This window comes from Elgaria multicarinata, chromosome 10 (assembly GCF_023053635.1).
Source record: "Elgaria multicarinata webbii isolate HBS135686 ecotype San Diego chromosome 10, rElgMul1.1.pri, whole genome shotgun sequence".
NCBI classification, from domain to species: Eukaryota; Metazoa; Chordata; class Lepidosauria; order Squamata; family Anguidae; genus Elgaria; species Elgaria multicarinata.
Genome location: NC_086180.1, coordinates 20,635,024 through 20,662,294, shown reverse-complemented (window position 1 = coordinate 20,662,294; position 27,271 = coordinate 20,635,024). Strand labels below are relative to the sequence as shown.

The 27,271-nt window shown below is 40.4% G+C and overlaps 1 protein-coding gene across 1 annotated transcript in view; it reads right to left on the bottom strand.

Annotated features, from left to right (window-relative positions):
- Window positions 1-3,112: 3,112 nt before the first annotated feature.
- Window positions 3,113-27,271, bottom strand: part of CCSER1 (coiled-coil serine rich protein 1) — a 394,831-nt gene continuing 370,672 nt past the window's right edge. Inside the window, exons 8-9 of the mRNA XM_063135191.1 lie at window positions 11,199-11,276; window positions 3,113-3,462 (exon numbers count right to left, since the gene is read on the bottom strand). Of these exons, the coding sequence (XP_062991261.1) occupies window positions 3,382-3,462; window positions 11,199-11,276 (159 nt within the window). The 3' untranslated portion in view covers window positions 3,113-3,381. The remainder of the gene's footprint in view (window positions 3,463-11,198; window positions 11,277-27,271) is intronic.

Genomic DNA, 27,271 nt, shown 5'->3' with positions numbered 1-27,271 from the left:
GAAGAAATTGTCAAGAGGTAACTACACTCCCTTGGTGTACTAGTAGTCACTAATTTGATTATTAGAAAAGGTAAGTCACAGTGTTCTTTTAGTATTATATAATACACCATGAGGACCTAGGGCAAAAAAACCCCATAGTTTCTATTAGATTTGTTGATGCAGGGAGGAAGAAGTTGAAATAAGCGAGGGATATTTTTTGCATGTAAATAATTTCTTTATGAAATAATAGATCCTATAATCAAGATGAGAACTGATAGGAGAGTAGCAAATGAGAGAAAGAAATAAGGTGACAGAAGAAAAGACCTGTTGATACATCATGACCACCTAAGTTTTACTCTGAACATTAAGTTAGATGACCAAATATTACTTGGAGCTACAGACCAGTGATACTATAGCCTGGTTATAGTAAATTTTGAGGAGGGTGCTTATTACATGTTTTTTCTACAATCAGTTACTCAGCCAAGTTCTTTAAGTATAGTATTAAGTATAGTATTATAATTAACTCATTACCACCCATTGAGTTGTTTAATTCTGAAACCCAGTGAAGAAAAAATGTAGTAAAGAGTCTTGCAACCAGCAAAACTGTTCAATGTGCTATATTCAGTGGTTCAGCTAAAGTTAAACACAATTAAGGCTGCAAACCTGTGCACACTTACTTATGAGTAAACCCCTTTAAACTTGGTGAGATTTATTTCTGAGAAGACAGAAACCAATGGAGAAGGTATCATGACTAACAGAAAGCCTAAGTTTCTTTCAAAAGGGTTCAATCACAACTACCTTTAGCTCTGTGAATTCAGTATATGCATAGAAGATGAAGCAGAAGTTGTCAACTCTTATAGTTTCAGCAACATTGTCAAACTGTAGGGATTTGCATTTGGGGGTCCCTGGGACAAAATGTTTCTCAGAGTGCTTTTAGCAACTCCCTCTCAACATAAGTGTGGAGGATCTGACTCTGTGGCAAAAGGACTTGGCAACAAACCATTTGATGAGGGTCCTGCAACCCTCCTTATCACTTTGGCGAAGCCAAATCCTGACCTGGGATCTACAACAACACTAGTTTCTACACAGAATAAATGGAGGGGCGTTGGAACTGTCTTCTGAGTAAACATGCCAAGGAACATGCTGCATGTCCCATTGAAACTAACAAAATGAGTTAAAGACCAACTAACAGCCTGTTGTTTTCAATGTGGCTTAATCTAGGGTGACCATATAGGACGGAGGACAGGGCTCCTGTATCTTTAAAGAGTTGTGTAGAAAAGGGGGATTTCAGCAGGTGTCATTTGTCGGCATGGAGCACCTGGTGAAATTCCCTCTTCATCACAACAGTTAAAGCTGCAGGAGCCCTGCCCTCTTTTGTATCTAATCATGGTAGGCAAGGCTCCTGCAGCTTTAACTGTTGTGATGAAGAGGGAATTTCACCAGGTGCTGCATGCAGACAAATGACACCTGCTAAAATTCCCTTTCCATAGTTAATGTGAATCACAATTTGTTGGTTATACAAAACTGAAAGCTTTCATTCTACGCCTTTTGGCCACATGGCAGCAGAGAGGAGAGGGGGAACGTTTAGGAGTCTGGGAAAAGGATAGATTTGTTGACTTCGCAATATACCATGATTTAGTGTTATGGCTGAAAACAGCATGGGTCCAATGTATGTTTAGAATACAAAGAGGGGAAGTTCAATTCTCAGCTCTTACAGTTTATTTACTTAGATTCCCAGTCTAATTTTTAAAGTCTCAGTTTTTTGTCAGATAGATATAATTAATCTTATGGATCACAACCCTTTCTTTGATGCATTGAAAATATTCATTAATTATGAATATTCAACTCTGTAGAATAGAGTTGCCACCAATTCTTGATCTACCAAGCCTTTGCAATGAATTTGGAGGCCCCTCTTTTAGAATAACATATTGTTTTTTTATATTATGGTTTTATACTGTTGTTTTACACTTTGAATTGTCTTAATTTTGTAAACCGCCCAGAGCACTTCAGCTATAAATAAATAAATAAGAAAAGTTTTAAGGGAATAAAACCACCACCACATTTCTCTAGTGGGTTCTGTGTTCCCTATCTGGCCTTTGAGACAAGGAGCAGCAGTGGTTTTTATAGCAGGTGGAGAATCATCATTCAAGAGTGCATCGAGGTTAACTACAAAATGTGTTGCGTCCTGTGAATGTTTAAGGCCTACAGAGGAAAAGTAATAAAGTCAGGGATTTTCTCTTGCGAGGGGGTATTCCTGAGAGGAGTAATTTCATTTCTCCAGTTAAGATTTATTTTCTTGGTTAAGTTTCATTCCTTCAAGTTTGAAACAGTACTTTCTGTTTTGGGGAGAAAGGGTATAAAAAGAGAAGTGAGAGCCAGAAAAAGACCAGAGCATGAGAAAAGAGCAGGAAGAAGCAGCCTGAAGAAAGTTAAATGTAGCTAGGTTAAAAGAATGTTTTGCAACTTTTATTATCTTTTAATGCCTCTGTATCCCTGACCTCTATTGACTAAATACATTTAATTGTAATTTCCTTCTTTAAATTTACCAGTAAACTGTTACATTAAGCCTTGAGTCTCTGGAATGTTACTCACCCCATGTCTGCAGCTTAAACCCCATGTTGCTGGGAAGGTAAAGGTAAAGGAAGGAAGGTAGGCCTCCTAAGAAGGCAAGAAATCCTTAAAGAGTTGCTCAAGGGGTCCAGGACACAGAAGGAACCTTGACATAGCCCAATACATGTTTCCTTTTCCACTCTGTGACTGGTACCTTCCTTTTATTTCACTGTGCAGTTAGCCATTTGCTCACCAATCCAGGGCAAGAAATAATCCCTTTGAGACAACCAACTTGTAAGATCTACTTCATAGAATGGTGTCAGTGCTGCCCAAATATGTTTTGCTGCCTGAAGCAGAGGACAAATCACATTTGCTAGAGCCCATAGCGTAAAATGTTGCTAACACATTCAGGCACCAATTAGAGCATTTTGCTCTCCCTCTCTCCTCCCCACACCCACCACCATGGTGTTGCCTGAAACAGGTCACTTCACCATGCTTTATAGCAGGGCAGGCCCTAAACAGTGCTTTCCAGAACCACCAGTATCTACTAGCATTGTCCCAAAAGTATAAAACTGCACACAAGTTATGAAATATTAAGTATATTTTATTTTTATTTTGCAAAAAATTGTAATAATTTACTGGTAATAATTTAATCAACTATTTGTTAATGCAGCTGAGAATAGTAAAGAATACTTCTTGTTATTTTTTTATATTGAATAAGGCATTTTTTTCCTGCAACATTAGAAATGTTGTTAAGTATGACAAGCACTTGCAGCAAATGCAGAGTTCTCTTTATACAGGCCACAAAAGTTAAACTAATTTTCTTGTAGTGTGTGTCCCAGTACTTTCTATTTAATTAAATAATGTTGGTACCAATGAGATGCTGAGAGGTTTGTAAACTGAACCTTCAGTACATGAAGAATTCCACAGGGCCTTGAAAAAGAAGGAGAAAAAAATGATAAATGAAGTCTCAAAGATTAAGCTGTATGTATCAGTGGTAGTAAAGACATAAAACAATATTTACACTACAGATGCTTCCTGCTATAAAAAAGGTTAGATTAAAATATTTAAGCCAAAATCACAATAATAAATTATTAAGGGCACAATCCTATGTGTGTCCCTGACAGCTTGACTGTCTGGAGGGATGGTGGGAATTGCAGGACTTTTTTCCCATCTAAACATGCATAGGATTTTTAACACGCTTCCTGCCATAGAATTTTGAGGGGGGAAAATAGGTGCAGGTGTAGGTTTATCCCCTCCCCTCTAGAGTGCTATGGTCCCAATCCAAAGTAGGCCCCTGCATGCTTACACAAGAATAAGTAAAACAATCACACATAGTTATACTACATGTTATTAGTCGAACGTTTAGTTTGGCCATTATATACAAAAACAAAGACTTTTAAATTACACTCTGGTTTCCATTGATTTGCTACTGGAACAATTCAAGCCCTGAGAAAAACATCCATTTGGGCTTTTATTTAAGATATAATTATATCTATACTGCACTGCGAATTTAGATCTTATATAAGAATTTTCTTTCCTTTTTTCCACTGAATGTATTGGTTTATTTGTTAACGTTATTAATTTGGTAAGAATAAATCATTTCTTAAAACTTTTCCACATTAAACAAAGAAACGAAGAACAAAAACAAAAACACTTCCCCAGCCTTTTCCAACTTCCTGTTTTCTCTAAGGCTATGCAGCTTTAAAAAAAACCAAAACCAATGGAAATCTATCAGATGAAATTGTAATTTTAAAGTTTCTTACACTGTTTTCTGGTGGGAAACTTTTGTGTTATGGCAAAAACATGAAAGGCTATACAAATCTGTACATACTTCCATGCCTACCAGCAAACATATATTATACATAAGATCTAGCAGAAATACAGATGAATTCACAGACATGCAAATATGAACCCAATCAGTAAGTGTAGATTATATATGTATTGCTAATATGTTTTGAGACAGCAGGAATATTGGAGATACTGAAAGCACTATGACAATTAATACGGAAGATGGGAGAGAGAGAGAAACAACCACAACAGCGGAAGAGATGGAGAATGGCAGGAACAGATGTTATCATATGTAAGCATACTGATATTTTTGGCAACAGACAACAGAGCCAGAATTTCTGTCAGGTGGCAACGACAAGACACTCCATCCCTTTACAGGAAACCACATGGGAGTGCTCTGCCTCAATGCATCTAGCCCTAAATGGAGTCAACAAACAGTTGACTGTGAATGTGCTGTAGCAAGACCCATCAGTTAAAGTCAGGACTGAACTGCTCAGTACATCATGTAAAACAGCTCACTAGCTTAAGGAGATTTCTGTTGCAGTGTCCACGGGAATAAGATACCTCTTTTGCCACCATATTTACTAGCTGAAAAGATGTGGGAGTACGGGGTTGTGGAAAATGGGGTGGGTGGGTTGAAATGAGAGGTGCATATAAACATTGGAATGTACAATTTTTCTATTTTGGATTCACAACACCAAGAAATAGGATTCCAATACAATCTTGAGATGTCTAAAATGCAGGTCCCTTTAAGTCCCTTCATATGATGGTCGTTAGCATGTAATGTGCCATTTGAGAAGAGATCACCATGCTGCTTTCAATGAGCAGAAAGCAGTTCTTGTCAAATACTGGGCTGGATCCAAGAAGGCCTTCCACATGCAGAATGTGCCACATGGATCAGACAATCTTCTTCCTCTTGGACAAGCAGAACTATCAGAATTGCTGAAGAGCCTACCTAGCATAGCACTTCATCAGCTATTGTGGAACATCACTAGTGGGTTGTTTTCCTTCTGTTTGGGGTTCTTTGGCCCCAACCCATTGTAATGGCATGGTGAAAATTACCTCATCCAAATGATGATGGCTGTCATATCAAATCAGTTAAAGTGACCGCCCCTGCCACTCCCACCACAGTGTACATATTGCAATTTCCTGACTGGTTCTAACTCCAACCTTTTTAAAAGCTTGCCTCCAATTATTATGATAGTTACACATTGTAGGTGGGTAAAACGTAGAGCATGCTGGGAAATAATGTAAAAGGATGCACCAGAAGACAAAAACAGTTCTTCAGATTACTGAAGAAGAAAAATGCAAAAAAAGTTGAAAAGCAAAGAGAACTTCTTCAAGATTTCAGTTTCTGAAAGGATCAGAGTTCTGAAGTGTGACTTAATTAGTCATGGGATTTTGAAAAGGTGAGCATTCTGCATTGAAAGCAGAGTAAATTGTGAAACATAGTTGCTGTAAAAATAAATAATTAAGGCCACATTTCCATAAGAACATCCACCACTCACTGCCGAGTTCATGAAGATGACCTGGACACAAAGGAATGCATTCCCTCCCTAGGAAAGTTGGAAGAATACTGTACGAACATAGCTTCTTTGGTCATGGAGGCTGCCCCAGTCTTGCAGTTCCTACAATTGCATCTATCCATGCTGTAAATCAGCAGGGAACCAGAGCAGGTTGCACAGAGCAAGTGTGGATACAGAAATGTCAGATGCATCAAAACAAACAAACCAAATAGGAAACATTTGGACAGAAATCACAGAAGCAATTGTTATGCTAATTCACATGATCATAAAAAACCATGTTAAAATGGAGCCCATCTGTAGTTTAATCACTCAGTTTATAGGATCAGAAACTCAGCTTTTGTTAATTTGTGTAGCTGTGGGGGTAGCCACTAGTCGCAAGACATCCCATAGTTTTCTCCTATCCTCCCTTGCTTTCAGCAGAAAACAGAAACTTAGTAACTCTCTTTTATCCTGTCAAATGCCAACTTGCTCAATAGGATTTTTATAAAGAAATATAAATTACCACAGAAGCAAACAAGAACCTGAGGCTGTGCTGGTAGACATATGTACATTTCTAAATAGTGTCTGCATCTCCCATTTTATTGGGGAAAGTTGGCTTGGATCTTACATAAACTAGTTATCAATTAAATGTAATGTACTTCAAAGTACTGCACAGACTGGTTGCCTTGGAAGGATCCTGTTGCCATGTAAAATAATAATAAGATTAAAAATTAAATCACAATCAGATTATGTTGCTGTTATACATATTTATTTATTTATTTATTTATTACATTTCTTTGTTGCCCAGTAGGCTCTCTATTTAAACTGTTACATGAGGGCATTGATATGTATGTTTAAACTGCAGCGTGAAATCATTGTCACCTCAAAAAGAATGGTCCTGCTAGCTATCGATTGAGTTGTTACTTCACATACTCTGTTTTCCTAAATCAGAGACGGACAACTTGTGGCCCTCCAGATACCTTGACCTGTAATTCCCAGCTTCCCTCACCATTGACTATGCTGGCAAGTGGCTGATTGGAGACTAAACCGTCTGGAGGATCACAAGATCAATGGTTTTCCAAGCCATTTCAGAGAACATTGGGTTCCTCAATGAGAAGAACAGTAATAGTGGACAAGCTTCCCTAAAAGACAGCTGAGCTGTCCTGCTCAGAAACTCCCCCTGGGACCTGTAGCTGTGTGCTGTAGCTGGGCAGTGTTGAACTAAAATGATCAAGGGGCTGGAGCATCTCCTCTACAAGGGAAGATTACAAAACCTGGGATTGTTTAGCTTGGGGAAAAAGGAGCGTAAGGGGAGATGTGATACAGGTAAGAAATCTGGCAGACAAAGCAAAAAAGGCAAGGAATCTGGCAAAGACTTGAACTACACACTGGCTTTGTTTCTAGTAATGAACCAGAGGTACAGGCAGGCTTATCAGGACTACATACTCCTGACCCCACCCAGCCCCCAGCTGCAACCGATCAAGGGCCTTTAGATGCCCTCCTCCAGAGAAGACCTTGCTTGCAGCCAAGAGCTGAGTCTGAGAGGAAGACGGTAAGTGAGCCTTTTCACACGACCCCTCTCCCTCTCCCTGGGGCTTCTTAGTTGACCCGCCTCTTGTTCTGACTCCAAGTCCTCTGATGAAATCCTCTAATTGTTCATTGTCAGTTGGGCAAGGTGCCTCCTGGATTTCCCTCTCTGGTTCTTTCTTGGGTAAGGACTGGAGTCCCCAGGGAGGGCCAAAACATGGCCCACTAATATTGGTCTTCCCCTGCTATGCAGAACTCCAAGGAAGAGTACATGTTCTAGGGAAGGGATGAGCAACCTTAAAAATATGTGATCTTATGTGCTCTTCCTTAAGAAAATAAAGGTCCTATCAGACCAGTATTCTTTGGAAGAATCCCAGCAACTGTCAATTGCTGGGTAGTCGATCAGAAATTGTCCATAGGTCCACTAGTTTTCCTATGTACACTTTCAATCAATGTGGAGGGGACAGATGAGGCCAAACTGAGTATGCATCCCTGTACGATGCTGTGGTATTCTCTGCAGTATGCTAAATTTGGGGACAGTTGCTTGGGTGTTCATCAACAGACAAGATGATGTACAAAATATACTCTCATGGTAGGACTTTGTAAAACCGTAGCCTCAGAGCTAAGAAAACCACACACAGTTATAGGGGAAGTATCTGAGTCTAATCAAAGGTAATATCTGATTGGGATTTGTGATACCTATTTCTTCACTAATCAGAAGAACTACCCTATGAATTCAGATAACCAACTAGATTGCAACCTGACCGTGTCTATTCATCTTCCATCCCTGTGTTAATAACCCAAGTGACACATATGAAATTATTCCTTCATCTCTCAATCAAAGAAGTCTCTGAAGAACAGAGGAAAGTGAAGAAGGATTAATTGGCATTGATCCTTTAAAATATTTCATCACTTAGACAGCAAGGTCTCTTACACACACACACACACACACACACACACACACACACACACACACGTTGCATGTGAAGGATTTTGCTTGCATGTTGGATTTGCCTTTAAACCATCTTTGCTGTACACATTAGAAGCAAAACATTTTGACAGTCTGGCTGAAGTTGCTGTCTCTTGACAACCTGTGCAAATAACACACTTCATTGTAAACACAGTTGATTGTTCCCCTATTTTAATTACTACCTCTCTTTATCAGTTGGTTATAGACAGGCCAAATTTCTAAACCTGGGGCACTCATGCCTAGGCAATACAGGTATGCCTAGGAAAAACAGATGTGATCAAAATGGCAGGCATGGGCAAAAGAAGAAGGGACTGACAGAGCAAACCACTCAGTTGAGCACACATTAATTTGTCCTCCTAAAATCCTGGGAAACAAATACAATACAATAACTTATATGTAGTCTTTAAATCTACATATGACCAAAGAGAATGAGAATATCCAGATTTTACCTAGGTATATCCAGATGTGTTCCTATTTTGGGAACTGTCCTCTAACACATATGCCCCAGCCACTCCACTTCTGGAGGATTCTGGATAAAATATGATTACTGCTGACAGCTGAAGGAAGTCTACTGGGAAGTTGGCATTCTAGTTCCTCATAATTCCAGAGTGTGGCTATAGCAAAAGGTGAACTGATAAGCAAAACCAATTTTATAAATCCATCATACGAAGGGAAATAATTCTTTGAAAGCCTTCTGAAAACATCAGAACTGCACTGCTTTCCATATTAGTAAAATAAATTAAGTTTGAAATGTAGGTCAATGAACATCTTCAAGGCACCATGGTTTAGCAGAGCCACCATTTCCTGCTAAGGAACAAATTCTGTGTTTAAAATCTATGAGAAAATCAGAACTCCCTGCTTAATGTTTCCCTATTAGAATTAACCCCATGATTTTGTGAAGTATATTTCAGAAATATGAGAACCAAAAACTAGTTCTCATCCATGCAATTTTACTGTTATCACTTTGCTATCAAAGGGCTTTCTTTTCTTGTCTAGGGAAAGCATTGTTTTATTTCTCATATTCATTACATTTATTACTCATTACATTTTGTTTCTCATTATTTCTCATTCTCCAAGGTCCCTTTATACTATAAATTAGGTGAGTTTGGTGACATCAAGACATGTACATAACTGGCTATTTGTTAACTTCTGTGAGGAAAACATATGGTGATACAACTGCAGACTCTGACTGGGAAACACTTGGGATATGGCACTAGAATATGTTGATGTTTTATTGGTACAAAATATTGTTAAAAAATGCAGCCGGTCATGAAACAAAGCTAGAAAAATCATGTTCAGGTGTGACTTTGAGGCATGATTACCCTGAGAAGTTACCCCGAGAAGCTGAACAATTCACACAAATTATAATATTTTATTTAAACTGCTCACATAGGAAAGGATGTGTGAAAGGTATGTTAAAGGAGTATCAAAAATGGCACAACATTGTTATCTCATGGGAATCTTTTCACATCAACCGGGTAGAAAATGCAAAGTTACAAGGACCTTCTCTGTGTTAGTACTTTCTATATGCAATGCACTTCTAGGGAGGCCCAATAAGCCTGGACTGAAGACATCTCTGTTCCACCTATCCTATGTGACTGATCTAGAAATGTCTACAGCTTACTTAATTGCATCTCATTTCAATCGGACTTCAGCGTAACATTCACAGGATGCAGACTTTTGTGTGTTGTTCTTACGGGTGCATTATTAAGAGCTGCTTTATTTTTAAATTGTATTGTTTAATTGTGCCTCCTTGATACCTTCAGGTATGTAAGATTTAGATATTTCAATTCAAATAAGTATTCAGGTGGTACATCTCTCTCATGTGACTTTTTCACACAATCATGCAGGGTTTCTCAGTTGTTTGTAGACAGTCCAAGTCAGAGAATCTCCTTCCAAATGGAAACGTACATGCCAGGGAGCTACTATTCACATTACTGTCACAACCACTATTGCCGCTTCTTTAAGAGACAACAATAACAACAAAAAGTTTTCCTTTAAAGTTAATGCTTAGTACACCAAATAGACCAGGGGTATGCCAGTCACTAAATCAGAGCCTGAGAAATAGAAATTCCATAAAAAATAGCAACACACATATCTGTGAAACCAACCAAACGCTTGTCTGAACCTACATCAAAGTCTGAGGTCTGCTTTAAAGGATATCATTAGGGGAAAGATAACAATAATATGCTCCTTAGCTGATCATTAGGGGGAAAGATAACGATAATATGCTCTCTCCAAGTCTTGATTACCAATACACTTTCAGGGCAGGTTTTAATAGAAAAGCAGATGCAGACACATACACTCCAGATCTCTTGGTTATTTCATAAAAATCAATACTTTCTTAACAGTCACAGTTCATAATCGCACCAGGATAAAAATTCTAATTTTCAGTTAAATTACTAGCAACGTTCCCTGCTGAGACCCAGTGATGAAAATATTAATGCAAACTTCCGTGCAAACTTCTGCAGCTTTTATCGGTACCACAATGCAGTCTTTGGCGATTTCAAGCATAATAGGTTCATCACGTCATTAATAAGTAGGCAAATGCTTTTCCAGATTTGAAAATATGGGGAAATTACAAATTCTACTAATACATATTCTCCATGTTCTTCCTCCCCAAAGTCTAGAGAATATAAGGGAACTGTTGGTAAAACATGCAATTAATAGGACATTGGAATGCTGGCAGGTAGCTGTAATTAACTTTTCCTGTCGCAGAAGGCATCTGAGAATCATTTACAACAAGCAAGAGATGAATGGCGTTGCACACTTTTACATCAATACACAGACACAGCAGTAGTAAAGGAAAAGAGGCTGGTAGAGATTTAAATATCAATACAGAAGACAAAAGAAAACTGTTTAATACAGCTACTTACATCGTGACCTACAAGTTCAGTCTGTGTGGATTTATCTACTTGAGAGACAAGGGTACTCTGTAAATGTTGGGCTTTTTCCTGTGAAACAAAACAAGACAACATACTCCACGTCAGTCATATATATTTTTCCCCTCACTGGTCCTTCAGCAACTAAGAACCCCTGCTCCTCCCCAAAGAGAAAATATCACACAGTAATGGCTATTGGAAACAGGGCATATTATGCTTGAATTCTCAAGGGGAAATCCACTCTCCTGATGTTATCTTGCTCATTAGGCAGGTGGTGAGGTCAAAGATTAGACATAGGTGTGATTCAGCAGCAATAAAGAGAGACCAACATGTCGTGATACACAAAGGACTCTTTCCTAAGAAACTGATTTAAGACCTAAAACCATTTAAAAAAAAAATAACATCCACAATCTTATTCTCAAGAGATGATGCCAGAATTATACACAACAAACCATCTGTTATAAACTGTGAAGATGTATAGATACTTGGTTTCCATTTGTTCAGGCAAGGGAATACAAAAATCACAACAGAACCAGAAATTGCAAAGGATGTTGACTGTGAGTTAAATATATGATTCCGTGGTGACTAAAAGAGAAAATGCAAAAAACAACTTTTTCACTGTGAATCTTCTAGGTTTTATCTCTCTCCCCAACCAGTCCACTTTCCCCTGTTTTCATTCCCTACTACATTATTTCTCAGTTGTACTTGACCAGATATAAAAGAAGGCAGGGCTTCTGCAGCTTTAACTGTTGTGATGAAGAGGGTGTTTCACCAGGTGCTGCATGCATACAAATGCCACCTGCTGAAATTCCCCTTTCTATACAATTGTTAAAGATACCGGAGCCCTGTCCTCCTTTCCATATGGTCACCCTAGGTCTTCTAGTCTATGTCATATGTTTGTTAATACATTTGTTTCACATCCTGTTTCCATGTTAATTTACTAATATTTATACATTTTCTGACTTTAAGTACATATTTTAAATGTATTATCTCTCAAAAGACACATTTTGATCTAAAATATATTTTAAACATTTATGTTTATTTGGTTTTTTAAACTGAGAACTTATTTAGGAAGTGAGAAAGCCAGTGAATAACCAATTCACAAATAAGTCCGGGAGGTCCAGATCAGGTTATTTTGTATCAGATTTCGCTAAAATCTAATTCCTCACATATCCTTATTTTCATCCGGTCATTTAGAACTACTTATATCAAAATACAATTAGATTAACACTAGTCATCCCTGGTTAATTACATAGCATTAATTTACGAGTTTATATTACATACAAAAACATCATATTTATGAGTTTGCGATTAACTTTGGAATTGATCACCACGTTCTGAGCATGCACAAGGCTGTATCTAAACAACACTATTTCTGCACTTGCATGCAGTTGGTTTAATTAACCTTTTTCTAGCTTATGGTAAACTATGATCATGTCACATCTCTCTCTTACTCTTGTTGTATTGGATTTGTTGTTTGTCCAGTACTTTTATGTTGTAAACTTGAATTTAACTTTCTGCTGCTAGATGCATATTTGCAAACTACAGCTCCCAAGGCATGGTTTGTGATAATGTGCATGCACAAAAAGTCATTTACGTGGAATGAGAGCTTGAGTTAAGGAAAAACTCTCATCCCAGCTTACATGGATGAGTTCATATTATTCAAGGAAATAACCAATTCATCTGGAGTAAGTTCATCCATGACTACATACAAAATGCCATAACTAAAACATATACCTGTAATGTGTTTTAAGTTTTTAAAGTGTTCTAAAATTTTAAATGATAAATCACCTTGAGGGCACTTCTAGGCCAGAATTTGATTCAGATTTTTATTTTAAATTAAGAAATAAATTAAAATCACCAAAATATCCATATGTTTAAGATAGTCCTCTGAGGCCGTTTCTACACCTACCTTTTTCCCTGGGATCATCCCTGTGCATCCAAATGACACACGGGGGATCCCAGGAGCAGGCAGAGACAATCCCTCCCTTTTCCTGGGATAATCCTTAGGTGTAGAAAGGGTCAGAGTTCCAATGAGCTCACACAGGAATATGCTTCAGATGGCAGCTTAATAGCCTGATCTTATCTAGTGGCAACTGATATTTGAGTTGGGCACGATAGTTAGAATCACTAATCTCTATCCTTTTCTATTTCAGCCTGAAGATCAGTCTACAACATTGATGCAAGGAACTATACAGATCCCAAGTGGATAGAGAAGGTGTGACCCTGTTGCTTCATTATCTCTGATACTACTTGTATTGGATTGCATTCTGCTTGGGAATACATAGGATCACATCTACCCAATAGGTGTGACATAGAGGCTACTGGCATAGCAGGACCATCGGATAGACCTCCTTGTCATTCATTATTAGTAACAGCTGCTCTCCATGATGCATTATACATGAAATGCCTCCTTTGCTATTTATATTCATGGTAATAGTCTTCACCTGAACCTGGTTTTATTCAACACTACGTATAAAACGAGGCTGAATATCAAATATTGATTTCTTGTGAGACATAAATCCCAAAATTCCTCCCTAAACATGGATTCACCAAGGAAAAGGGGAACAGACAGAATGCACCAGAACATCTTTTTAAACATGGCATTTTTTGCCTTGTACTCCTCCCAAATACGGGCAGGGCATGGAGTAAATGGGAGAAAGTGAGAGGACTAGACCCTTCTGGGTACTTTGTCATTATGACTCAACTGAGGCCCTTCTCCACTCTCCCAATGAGGGAAAACAGTAGTCAAGAGTGATGATGTGGGTGCTTTCAGAGCAGATACATTCCCGGGGTTACACACACACAAAAACACGGTGTGATTGCTCCTGCTTGGCACCCACTAGCAGAGGTGTCAGTGACATGGAGCCCATGGGAATACTGGCACCTACCAAGAACCCCTTGCACTTTCTCCAGCCCCAAACAATGATTCCCATATCTCAGCACCACCAAAATCCTAAGAAAGAAGAAGAATGTCGGCAGATCAGGTGCCAATCAGCAGACTTCCTGCTTCCACCTTAGGACTTTGAAGATTAGGGGCTTGTGGGCTAGGGAAGTTGCATGGGGGTTGAGGAACATGGGAGGGGGGCAAAAAGTGATTCCAGGGGCGGGAGGCAAAAATGGAAAGATTCCAGGTGGGGGAATGAAAAGGAAAGTGGTGGACGGTGGCAGAAGCAGGGGTGGGGGAGAAAGAAAAAGGGGGCAAGAAAAGTGTGGATCCAGGAGTGGGGGTGAGTAAGGAAAGTGGGAATCCAGAAAATAAATGCCCAAAATGACAAATGTGCCCACAGACCCAAAAAGGTTACCTACCCCTGTATTAGCATGAAGAAGGAGGTGGTAGTGGTGGTCAGAACCCAGCATCTTGATTTGTTGGGCCCTTTACTAGCCATTGCTCATTGTCCCTAATGTTGTTTAGCATCTATACGAAGACACTGAAAGTGTCAGGGATTTAGAGCTAAGTGTCTGGATTCAGTGACAGTCTAGATGGGGGCCAATAAACTGAAGCTGAATCCTGACAAAACAAAATCCCTGTGGGTGAGGCTTATTGCTTGTTCTGAATGGGGCTTCACTCCTTCTGAAAGAACAGGTGGTTGGTAGGGGAGTTGATCTGCCCTAATTTATGTAAATAGCAGATGGGCAACATGCAGCCCACCAGTTGTTTTGGTCTACCACGCCCATCAGTCATAGCCAACATAGCCAATGGTGAGCCAACACATGTGGAGGGTCAGAAGTTGCCTGCCCCTGATGTAAATATATTACTGTTGGAAGGCTTGAATGCTTAGCAAACTCGACAGAAAGGCAGAATAGAAACTTCTCCAACTATGTAAATAAATTTGTTATTGACAGAGATGAAGCTAGAACCTAATAATAAAACTAACCTAAGTGCTGTGTCCTGTAAGCATTTTCGGCCATCTGGTACAAATCTCCAAATGTGAAGTTACTCAGGCCAATGCCAGTCACTTTCCACATAGATTTTAGTGGCAGGTGCATTAGTCATTTACATTGCAGGAATCATTACACTAAGCTTATTCCAATTGCAACTAATGTTTATTGATGACTCTTGACATTAATTAAATCTCACAGTTATGTGTGTCCAATATTTTTCTGCCTACCTAGCTGAGAAAAGGGATAGGGATATCAAGACTGCATAAGCAGAATTACACACACACTCACAGAGAGAGAGAGAGAAAGAGAGAGAGAGAGAGACAATGGAAGTTCCCATTAAAATATATTTAAAGCAGTTATGTTTTTTTCTGATCATGTCAAGAGAATACTATATGTACAGCAAGCAACCACTATATATATGGCAAGTTATTATTTTTAATAGCATTTAACTGTGAAAAAGTGCCCAATATATAATAGACCCTCACATGTAGCTTAATATCAGCCTGGACCAGTTCAGATGCAGCAACAAACTCTATTTTGTTGTTATATGAATAAGCTGGGCGAGGCCTTGAGCTGGTGGACTCCACCCTCCCCTTCACGTAAGAGTGGAGAATATTTAAAGCTGCCATTCCTAATTTTCAGCAAACTGTTGTTGGTTTCTGCTATGAATGGCAGAATCAGCAAGGCTTGCACACACTGAGGTACACCTCAAAGTCCGATCTGTATTGTTCCCAAATGCAAGGTTGTTGTTATTGTTGTTCAAATGGGAAAAGTGTGCATTTGGAAAAGTGTTTTTTTTTTAAAGTATGCACCCAAATGTGTACTTCTCCCCCTTGACTAAAGCATTTTAAAAAAACCCATCAAAACATACATTTTAAAATTGTGCATTTTCCTAATAATGCATTTTGCGAATGCAATCACAAGTTTGGGAACATGTGAGCTTTGCCTGAAACATGTGCTTGTGTTCACATTCAGGGGTGCAAATGGGGCACCTTCTGGTCAAAACAAATCAAAATGACAGTCTTGTGTATCCCTAGTTGCTGCATCTGAATTTGGAAAATGGTGATTTGTTCAAACACCACTTGTTTAACAAGCCAGGATATCAAACTAGCATTGTTATGCCAAAACCAGGCCTCTGACTCACCTGAAGGCATATCATGAAAGAAGAGTCCTTCCTTTACCAAATGATCTCCCTCCTTCCCCCTCAGTGAGGAGAATCATCAAGCACTCCATAATATCAAGAGAGGTCACCTGCCATCCAAAGAACTCGGAGAGCTTCAAACCAGTCTGCTGGCACTAGGGTGACCATATGAAAAGGTGGACAGGGCTTCTGTATCTTTAACAGTTGTATCAAAAAGGGAATTTCATCAGGTGTCATTTGTATGCATGCATCACCTGGTGAAATTCCCTCTTCATCACAACAGTTACAGCTGCAGAAGGCCTGCCCTCTTTTGTATCAGGTCAAGAGGGCAGGGCTCCTGCAGCTGTAACTGTTGTGGAATTTCACTAGGTGCTGCATGTACACAAATGACACCTGTGGAAATTCCCCTTTCAATACAACTGTTAAAGATTCAAGAGCAGCCTCTGACCATCAAGCAGCCCGGCCCTCCTTTCCATATAGTCAACCTGCAGTCTGCTTATTCACCTGGCTCTGGCCCAGCCAGAGGTGGTGATGATGATGAGGAGCAGCAGCAGCAGCAGCAGCAGCAGCAGCAGCAGCAGCAGCAGCTGCCGCCCCTGCCCACTTGCTCACCAGCTCTCTGCCCATCTAGCAGCCAAGCAGTAGCAATGGCGAGAAAGAGGATGGGGAGCAAGAGCAGCTAGTGGCAATGGCAGTGAGAAGGTAGACTTCACGAGGGAGAGTGGCCATTGAAGGTGTCTTGCAAAAGGGCCCTCAAAATCCTGGAACCTGTTCTGTTTGTGCATCTCTGTTGTTGTCTGAAGTACAGGGCTTGGGTATGGATGAGAGAGCCGTTTCTTACTGAGGTACCCAAAATCTAGCCTCCCAAGAAAGGTTAACCTAGGGGGATTCCACACGTCGCACGGAGGGTGCTTCCATGCGCCCCCAGTGCGCCCCCAAAGCGATCGTGTAGCTTGCCTGTTCGAAGAGACGAGGAAGAGCCCCGCCTTCTTCCGCCGAGCTCTCCGACCCGGCTGGCGAGGAGGTAGGTGGGTGGCGGCGGTGGCAAGGACGCCTCTTCCTCGTCTCTTCCCAGGCAAGCTACACGATCGCTTTGGGGGCGCCCTCAGTATGACGTGTGGAATCCCCCCTGGCCTCATTCCTGCCCGCTTTTAGACTGACAGTAAAAATAGTTTTATTTTCAGTAAATTAAAACTGCACTTGGTTAAAGGTCAGGTGACCAATAGCTTTTATATTCTCTAATTCATTGAAAGCCATGGTTCTTGAGATCTCTTTTATTTAATCTAGAACAGGCGGTAAATATGGACGAGGACAACAACAAGAACAACAACAACAACACATTCATTGAAAGAGATTGCTTTGACAGAATGCTCCTGGAAATCATCAAACCTGAAGTTATCCGAGCAATCTTAGTTTTGTTCCTGCTGCATTTGCATTAGATGATGGTAGTTTCACATGATCACTTTCATTTTCTCCCTGAGCTAAATATAATTAGGGTATCATTATCTATGTTTTTACAATTGCTAATGAAAGAGGTAACACATATCGCTAGTGGACTGCTTCAGTGTAGGGCTAGATATGAGAACTCCTGTGTTGCTGAACAAAACACAATTTTGTCGTTAAATCCATATGAATGGCATATTAAGGCACAGGTAAAGTTTATAAAGCAGGCATATTTAGCCCCAAAGTGGGAAGGACAGAAAACACAGATGGCTATACCCTTACCCCGAGCAGAATTATTTGAAACCCAACAATACTACTTGAGAGTGAAGTAGCATAATGGATCACACAAGCCATAGGATTCAGACATTAGTTGCGGAGATGCATGCAAATGATTTTAGAAAAGGCTGTTGCATATTTGATTACCACAAGCAGATTGGCACTGAGTTCCGTGCCTAAGAATGTCCAGCATATCATTAACCTGATGGTACCAAGGAGTCTTATTCATGCAGAAGTGATGACAGATCTCTGTAGAAGCCTACTAGAAACACTACAGGTACAAATGGTACTGACGCTGAATAATTATAACGAGCGAAGGCACGTGCATGAAAAATGCATAAGCATTCCCAGGACATATAGGACCGTGCAAGAAGAGCCATGCACTCCCTCTCAAACCCTAATGATTTTGCTAGATTTAGACAACAAACATATTAAATGGAACTACTACTACTGCCATTAGATATTATCTTTGATTAGATTCTTCCCTTTGTTTTGGGGCTTTGGGGTCATCGTCATCTTACTGGGGCATGCTGGTTAGTTGTAAGACTTTTTCTGTTTAAACATGCACCTTAAGTACACAGTGCACTCCCCCAATCTGCATTTCAACAAATTCCAGGGGTGCAAGATTAAAAAAAAAAAAGCCACATGACTAAGGGGGGCGTAGGAAGACTGCATTTTACTTTATCGCTCCAGTGTAGCATGGCAAACAGTGGTTTCTCATTCTCCTATTCTTTAAGCATTTCTACATGAGCCATTTATTGTGCTCTCATCATTCTGTTCTCATGGTTGTTTAAAGGTTCTTTACATGACATCATGACCCTCCAGTTCTGCTTTTGTTTTTAAAAAGCAATTAGCGAGGGTTTTTTTTAGATCAGGAGAAATGCAGCATTGTTTTTGAAAGTGAAAGAAAACCATCTTTCCACTTGTTTAATTGTGCTGTTCTGCCATAGCACAGTGCCACCTAGAGGCAATGTAGCAGAAAGGTAGGAAAGTGAATGCTTTTCATGTGGGGCTCAGTTCTCAATTCTGCAATGAAAGAAGATACAGCGAATTAACAGCCTCATGAAGAAAAGCTCATAGTCTAGGGCAGGGAGTAATGCAGCTTAGCTGACCAACAACAGCTTTGTTGGCAGCTGCTAGCATGAATCTCCCAGTCAGATGGCACAACCTATTTCTCAACCCTCTCTTGCTTCAAATTCAATGTGGGAAGATGGGTGTGTGTGTGTGGGGTAGAGAGAGCAGAAAAGCACATGCAGCAGCACTGCACTCCCTCCACAGAAACATTTCAGGAACACCTGAATAGGGCCCATGAGCATTCCACTTGTGGGTAAATAAGCCCTATACACATACAGAAGATGAACATATGTTAGGGATGGGAACAGCATTTGGAATCATATTCCTACATGCAAGCATTCATTCTACATGTGATTTAATCATATCAAAAAGTATCTTGTTATGTGAGCCATGGGCTCTTTCTAGGGATGTATGAGAAATTTGTTTCAGTTCATTTTTGATCAAGATTTACCCAGTTTGCACATTCTTGACCGAACACAGCTTTGGAGGCAAATCTGTGGTTGCAAAGCCATTCACAGACCAAAAGAAAACGCATTGGACAGCATGTGTACATTTGAAAAATGTACATAAAATATGTACTTTTGAAAAATGTGCACAGGTACGCTTTAAGCAATGGGAGAAGAATGAATACATTTCAAAGAATGAACAATGGATGCATACATTTGGGGAAATACACATAAAACTATGCACGGCTTTTCATGCAAAAACAAAACAAAGCAAAAACTTGCAATCTGATACAGATTCGAGCCAGAACGAGTTTTGGGTAGGGGTTGAAGAACTCGTGGGGCACTTGCCCCGTGGTTTTGCCAAGCACTGCTTGGCCAGCCCTGTTCCAGGAGCCAGCTCAGCTGAGCACTCACCAAGGTGCACTTTCTGGGGCATCCGGAAAGTGTGCAATTCCACCAGCATGCCATTAGCATGTTCGGGGAAATTGTGCACTTTCCAGACACCCAGGAAAGTGGATTTGCTCCCCCCCCAATGCCAATTGTGACCTTAAAGGGGGGAGAAAATATGCAATTTCCTTAGCCTTGGGAAAATTGCATATTTCCCCCACTGCTTTGATGGCAACCGCCATTAATGCAGCAAGTGAAAAGGAGAAAGGGTGCACAGACCTGTGCCCCCTTTGTTAGGATTGGGGCAAAAATCTACCATGTGTGTCCATCAGGGCCCGGGAGGGCTGGACACGGGGGCTTCTTCTGCCCTTGTGGGCCCCGGTAGATTTTTGCCCCATCACTAGTTTCAAGAGGGAATTGGAAGAAAATTGGCAAGCATGAGTTTTCCTGATTCACACATCCTTAGCTCTTTCCTATGCAAAAAAAAAAAAAGGAAACTCAGCCTGGTTTCAACTCTTAAGTCTGTAAAATTTCCTAAACTTGGTTATGCATTCTGAAAGTGCATTTCCCTTTCAGTATGAGAGGATTTGGTTCTTGGTCTACAAGAACAACTCATTGAGAGTTTTAATTATGTTTGGTAAAGAACAAAGTTTTAAAGGGTTGGAGATAAAAACAAAAATTATCTTGGGAGCTGAAATACAGAAACTCATTTGGCAGGCTTAGCTTGCCCAGTTTTAGGGGGTGAAAGCAGTGATATTATGGCCAGCTGTGCATAATACAGATGAGAAAACAAGCTTAGTTAAAAGGGATCCTGAATTAAACTTTGCCCAGTTCATGAACCAGTGATGAATCCTTTGAGAGATTCTCCCGCCCCTAGTAATTAGACCGTCCCTGGAAGCATGAAGGCTGCAAGGTCAACATCACCAATTTTAAGCATATGCACAATTTTTGTTTACATTTTCACATTGTAAAAAAGCATTGGCAGATGGTAGGCATCCCAGGGGCCCCAGCAATCAAATGTTCATTCCAAGGACCTTTTGCTCTATTTCACATAAGATTTGCATATAAAGGATTTAAGTCGATGCATCTTACAGAAATGCCTAAATGCTCTGGTCCAAAGTCAAGGAGCCTGCTGACGTAGCTTGGCTTCATCACTTGGCATAAAACCATGAATACATTATTTCAGGGCAATTATAGTTATAGGACTTACCAGTATAAGCTAGACAGCATCAACATGCTGAACTTTCATGGTCTTTTCTGGCGCCTTGTGTGTTGTTTTCATATTATTTATTTATTTATTTATTTATTGCATTTATATACCGCCCCATAGCCGAGCTCTCTGGGTGGTTAAGAAAAGTTAAAAACAGTGAACGCTAAAAAGTGTACAAAATTTAAAACCATCAAAAATATAAAAACAACAGTATCCATTTAACAGCAACAGTTCTGGGATCCATTAAAAAACAAACAAACTCAGCATATGTTGTTAAATGCTGCTAAATGCCTGGGAGAAGAGAAAGGGCTTGACCTGGCGCCGAAAAGATAACAATGTTGGCGCCAGGCAATCCTCATCTGGGAGATCATTCCATAATTGGGGGGGCCACCACTGAAAAGGTCCTCTCCCTTGTTGCCATCCACCAAGCTTCCCTCGGAGTAGGCACTCGGAGGAGGAGGACGTTAGACGTTGAGTGCAGTGTACAGGTAGGTTCATGTCAGAAGAGGTGACATGTCGGGAGGGTTTAAAAACATGAAAAGCATAAAAACACAGTATCCTTTAAAAAAAAAGCTATATTAGACACAAGAATTTTGTTTTGATTTGTTTTTGACCGGCACTTGCCCATTTGCACCCTGAACGCGTACACATTTTTCAGACAAAGCTTGCATATCCTTAAGCTTGTGATTGAATTTTCAAAATGTGCTCATTAGCAACATGTGCACTCTAAAACTATGCATTCCCATGCTTTAGACAATGGAGCGGAAGAAAAGTGCGTAGCATTTGGAAATGGGAGTGAGGTGGACTGAACTTCAAGCTGGAACTCAGAGAACCTCAATGAGCTGAAAAGCTCAACCCTAGCTTTCGAATTTATTTTTTCCCCAATTCCCCTTGCTATGTTGCAGGCAAGGAACTCAATTCAGGTTTGCCATGGAGTGTACAGTCAACAGGGAGCTGCAGTCAACCATGACTGGTAGGAGTAATAACTAGGTTAGGGTGACCATATTTGGGAAACCAAAAAAGAGGACACCTAGTGTGTGTGTGGGGAAGCAGCTTTCTGAGTCCTGCAGAAAGTACGTTATTATTATTATTATTATTATTATTATTATTATTATTATTGATTTATATAGCACCATCAATGTACATGGTGCTGTACAGAGTAACGTTATTCCCCCGCCACCTTAAAGAACCCGATTGGAGTGGAGGAAGGGAAAGGATTTCATTCTGCACCACCACCATCCACTCCAATTGGGGCCTTTTCTATAATGTCCACGAATGACCCACTTTCCCCTTTAAGACCTCAATTGGAGCTCGGGGTGGGGGAATGATGTGCCTCAAGAAAGCATGTCATTCCCTCCTGCCATGCTAATGGCAGCCTTAAAGGGGAAGATGTGTCATTCCAGGACATTATTGAAAATTATAGAAAATCCCCCCTGACACCATGGAAAGAACAAAAACCAGGACAAATCTGGGGAAATCCTGACAGTTGGTCACCCTAAACTAGGTGGATTTGCCGTAATCTGTTTAAATTGTTTCGGTCACATTGGGCTGGTAGACAGGTATATCCAGGCATCTTGAGAAGGGTTAAGGTTCAGAGGCACCGTTGCAGTGATGGGTAAAGCCTAAGGCTCCCAGCTAGGACTTTTGTGTCCCCAGCTGGAAAGATAGGGATTACCTTTGAGGCCAACCCTCCTCACCCACTCAGAGTTTTGCGACGCAAGTGGGGTGACACCAGAAGGCCTCTCTATCCTAAAAGGGGGCAAGCCTGGGAGATGGCGATTTTACAGGCACCACTTTACAGGCTGTGAATGTCTTTCCCAATTCAAACTACGGCTTGATGCCGGACTAGAAAAGATGCCTGCTTAGGCCTTCCCCCTTTGCAGATCTTTCAATAAAATGTGACCCTATTTTAATTCCATATCTGTGTTTTGTCTCATTATTTCTCACCCTCCATCTGCCCACAAATGCCTACTTGCATCATGCGGTCTATAGCATTCTTTCAAGCCCTATCAACAGCATTTTCCCCCCCCCCAATTATACAAAGGAAGTAGACAGAGGAAGTCTAAAATTCCTCCATCATGTTAACTCCACAGCATCCCTGAAAGCATTGCTGAATTATCTTTGTGTGACACCCTCAGTGCTACTAACATCAGCAAGGCAAGTAATACATTTTATAAATAAATAAATAAATCTCTGTGAAATCAGAGGTGTACAGAAGGGCAATCCAATGAAAACTATGTCTGAACAGGAGACTGAACCTCAGTTTCATATCTTTTCCCTTTCCTAAAGAGCAGTAAACCTTGTTTAGTTTACTGTTTGAGGAATAATGTTTTCCCAAATGAATGAATGGATGTGATGATACAAGTACACTATCATTTTTAATGTATGGCACTGATTTTCCCTTCAGTTAAAATGTTTTTTTAAGTGACAGCAGACATGTATAGTAATTTCCTAGCTAAGAGTCTCTTCACATTTCTGGCCCTGTTTGAAAATATATCAGTCAAAAAAAATATTGGAGAGAATGATTGATATTCAGAGTTTTGAAGGTTTCCCAGAGGAATTGCCTTTATGGGTCTTTTCCTCATCATGACATCCTGAATAGTGGATGGGAGAAGTACATTATTCCTTCCCTTGTGGCTTAATTGTCACGAACACTGAAAATCTGCAGTTCATGGTTACCAGATTTGTGAAGCAATCTGGTTTTGACAATTGGAGGGATTTTAATACAATTTGCGTGGCAATACAATTCCAGTGGGCAAAAAGCAAACTTTGTCATACTTCATATTTCTCTGAACTCTTAAACCATTTGTCATACTCTAAGGCAAGGAAATTGTTCCCAATAAGGTCTCCTCCCTCCCCTGCCTATGGTCAGCAAAGATAATGGGCTCATGAATTTTACCGGACAATTCTAAGTTTAGCTGTAGCCTCAGTGAACAGCTGAAAGTCAAGGATACTGTCACTTCCTCCCTTTTATTGCTTTCAGTTTCTTTCTGTAGAAAATGAGTTATACTGCAACTTTTTCTTCTTCTCCATTTGCTTCGCTTGCACAATAGTTACATGCCCAGGGACTATTCTTGATGCTTCCCTTTTCATTTAGCTGCTAAAATTTAGCAGATTAAATTAAAGTCTAATTCCAAGAAATGGCACACTGTTGATAGGTGTACTTATTTATTTTATTTTATTTTATTTTATTTATTTATTTATTTATTACATTTTTATACCGCCCAATAGCCGAAGCTCTCTGGGCGGTTCACAAAAATTAAAACCACAATAAAACATCCAACAGGTTAAAAACACAATTACGAAATACAGTATAAAAAGCGCAACCAGGATAAAGCCACGCAGCAAAATTGATATAAGATTAAAATACAGAGTTAAAACAGTAAAATGTAAATTTAAGTTAAAATTAAGTGTTAAAATACTGAGTGAATAAAAAGGTCTTCCGCTGGCGACGAAAGCAGTACAGTGTAGGCGCCAGGCGGACCTCTCTGGGGAGCTCGTTCCACAACCGGGGTGCCACAGCAGAGAAAGCCCTCCTCCTAGTAGCCACCTGCCTCACTTCCTTTGGCAGGGGTTCACAGAGAAGGGCCCCTGTAGATGATCTTAAGGTCCGAGTAGGTACATATGGGAGGAGGCGTTCCTTCAAATAACCTGGCCCCAAACCGTTTAGGGCTTTAAATGTCAATACCAGCACTTTGAATTGGGCCCGGACCTGGACTGGCAGCCAATGAAGCTGGAAAAGGACTGGCGTAATGTGATCTCGCCGGTCAGTCCCTGTTAGTAAACGGGCTGCCTTATTTTGTACCAGCTGAAGCTTCCGGACCGTTTTCAAAGGCAGCCCCACGTATAACGCATTGCAGTAATCCAAGCGAGAGGTTATCAGAGCATGGATAACTGTAGCTAGGCTATCTCTGTCCAGATAAGGGCGTAGTTGGTATATCAACCTAAGCTGATAAAAGGTGCTCTTTGCCACTGAGTTCACCTGTGCCTCAAGTGACAGTTCTGGATCGAAGAGCACCCCCAAACTACGGACCCGATCCTTTAGGGAGAGTGCAACCCCGTCCAGGACAGGGCAAACTTGGGTTCAGGATCAGCACCTCTCTAAGAGTACATTACTTTGGGGTCTTGGTTAGAGCAAAAGTATGAACGCTCTGTGTTCTGCTTGCTGTGGTGATGCAAAGAGTTAACTTTAACCAGCGACTTTTAACATATAGAATCCTTCTGCAAAGCATCATTTCCTGGACCTTTATAAAAGTCATTTTAGAGACCATGGTACAAACATACTAGCTGGAATCCCACCAGCCCAACCTACCGTGCTTTCATCTTTCGTTCAGAAGGGGCAAGTGGCTATGGAAAGATGGGGACCCCCCCCCCAATTCTACCATAGTACATGCCATGATACATACATCCATGGCCTAGAAAGTTTCAAACTTTCTATCTTCTAGTGGAAGCTTCAGCTTGCAAATGTGGAGAGAGGAGGTAACATTGAAGCTCATTCTGTACATGCAAGCCCATTGTGTATATAATAATTACGTTTACTGTGCCTATTAATCAGAAATGATGGCTGCAGTACAATCACAATAAAAGGTTACAGAATGATATTGTTGTTGCAGGGTGGCCCTACCATTAGGCAGAGTGAGGCAATTGCTTCAGGCAGCAGATGCTGGGAGGTGGCAGGAAAGTGTTGATGGAGAGAGGTGTGGGTCACATCGCTTGCCCTGTGCTCCCTAAACTAGCCAGCTGCTTTCTGATCCAGTGGAGGAAGATGCCCCATCCCCAGTATTGAAGTAAGGTTCACCTGCTAGTCAATTTGGCATTTGTACATGGAATCTTGTTCTTCACCTTGTTCCTTGCCTCAGCCAGCAAAATGGCCAGCCCTGTTTTGTCATTCCCACACAAGCCCCTTCATTTATTAAGTGCCTTCAATAAAGTTAAAAACAAAACAAAAAACAGCAGCAGGAACTTTTTCTATATGTGAAACCTCTACCTGAATCAAAACACACAATTTTACGATAAACTGAACTGATTTCCACAGAATTCACCACAGAATTCAACAAACAGACAACAATTGATGAACTCGGATCATTTGTTATAGTGTTGAGGACTGACCTTCGCTCTTCCTTTCTTTACGAATACCCGGCATAGTTCATTTTATTCAAGCTGTTGGAACATTTGTGCTATAATGCATCACATTAAAGCAACCAGCTGTGATGTTTAATTTAAGCTAAAAGTTTATGATCTACAACTACATAATATCATCAGAAATGACTGATACTGTATGTTATAGTGTACCCAAATTTGGAACTAAGTACTTAGAAAACTTCACCCTGCTTCATTTGAATGGTCCTCAGTCATTACTGGTTATTACTCACACCAAATGTGTATTATAGTGATGAATCAATTTCAGCTTTTCCATCTAAATGTAGCTTTTGCCACTTTTGTGAGCTTTCGTGTCTTCTTAGATAAGTCCCACATATTTGGTTTCAGCATTGGATCGTAAATGCAGAATCTAAACATTTTAAAATTCATATTGCATAGAGTACTAAGCCGGCATTCCAATTTCTTTCATGGTGTTGTCTCTGGATAAAATGTAATTGATGGAAAGGCTGCCTATCTCTTTGAGAATTACATGAAATTGTATCCCCAAGTTAGGTCAACACAACAGGAGCAGAAAAAAAGATTCCAGTTGAGGAAGGGGGGTAGAACTATGTGATAAATGCTGTTGCCTTGCAATTTTTCCATCAGCAATATAATACCATCACCATTTTTGAAAGCTATATAACATACATACAAAACATATAATTTCCAACCAAAATGTCCTTCATTTTGGGAGGATAAGCGTGTGCGTGTATAGCAAAGGTAAGTGTACATTTCCAGCTGTGAGGGATGAGAGGGGGAGAAGAACCCTTCCACCAGTCCTGATGAAGGCTTTTTTCAAGAAGGCTCTTCCTCTCCCAGCTGTCACCCACAGAAGGTTGTAGAGGGAGAGATGAGAGTGAGAGCAGGGCCATTCTACCAGCTCAGCTAAAAGAATTAATTTCCTCCATTTCCTTCCTTATTCTTTTTTCCTTTTGTGCTGTGTCTTTTTAGATTGCAAGTCCACAAATCATAGAATCATAGAATAGTAGAGTTGGAAGGGCCTATAAGGCCATCGAGTCCAACCCCCAGCTCAATGCAGGAATCCACCCTAAAGCATACCTGACAG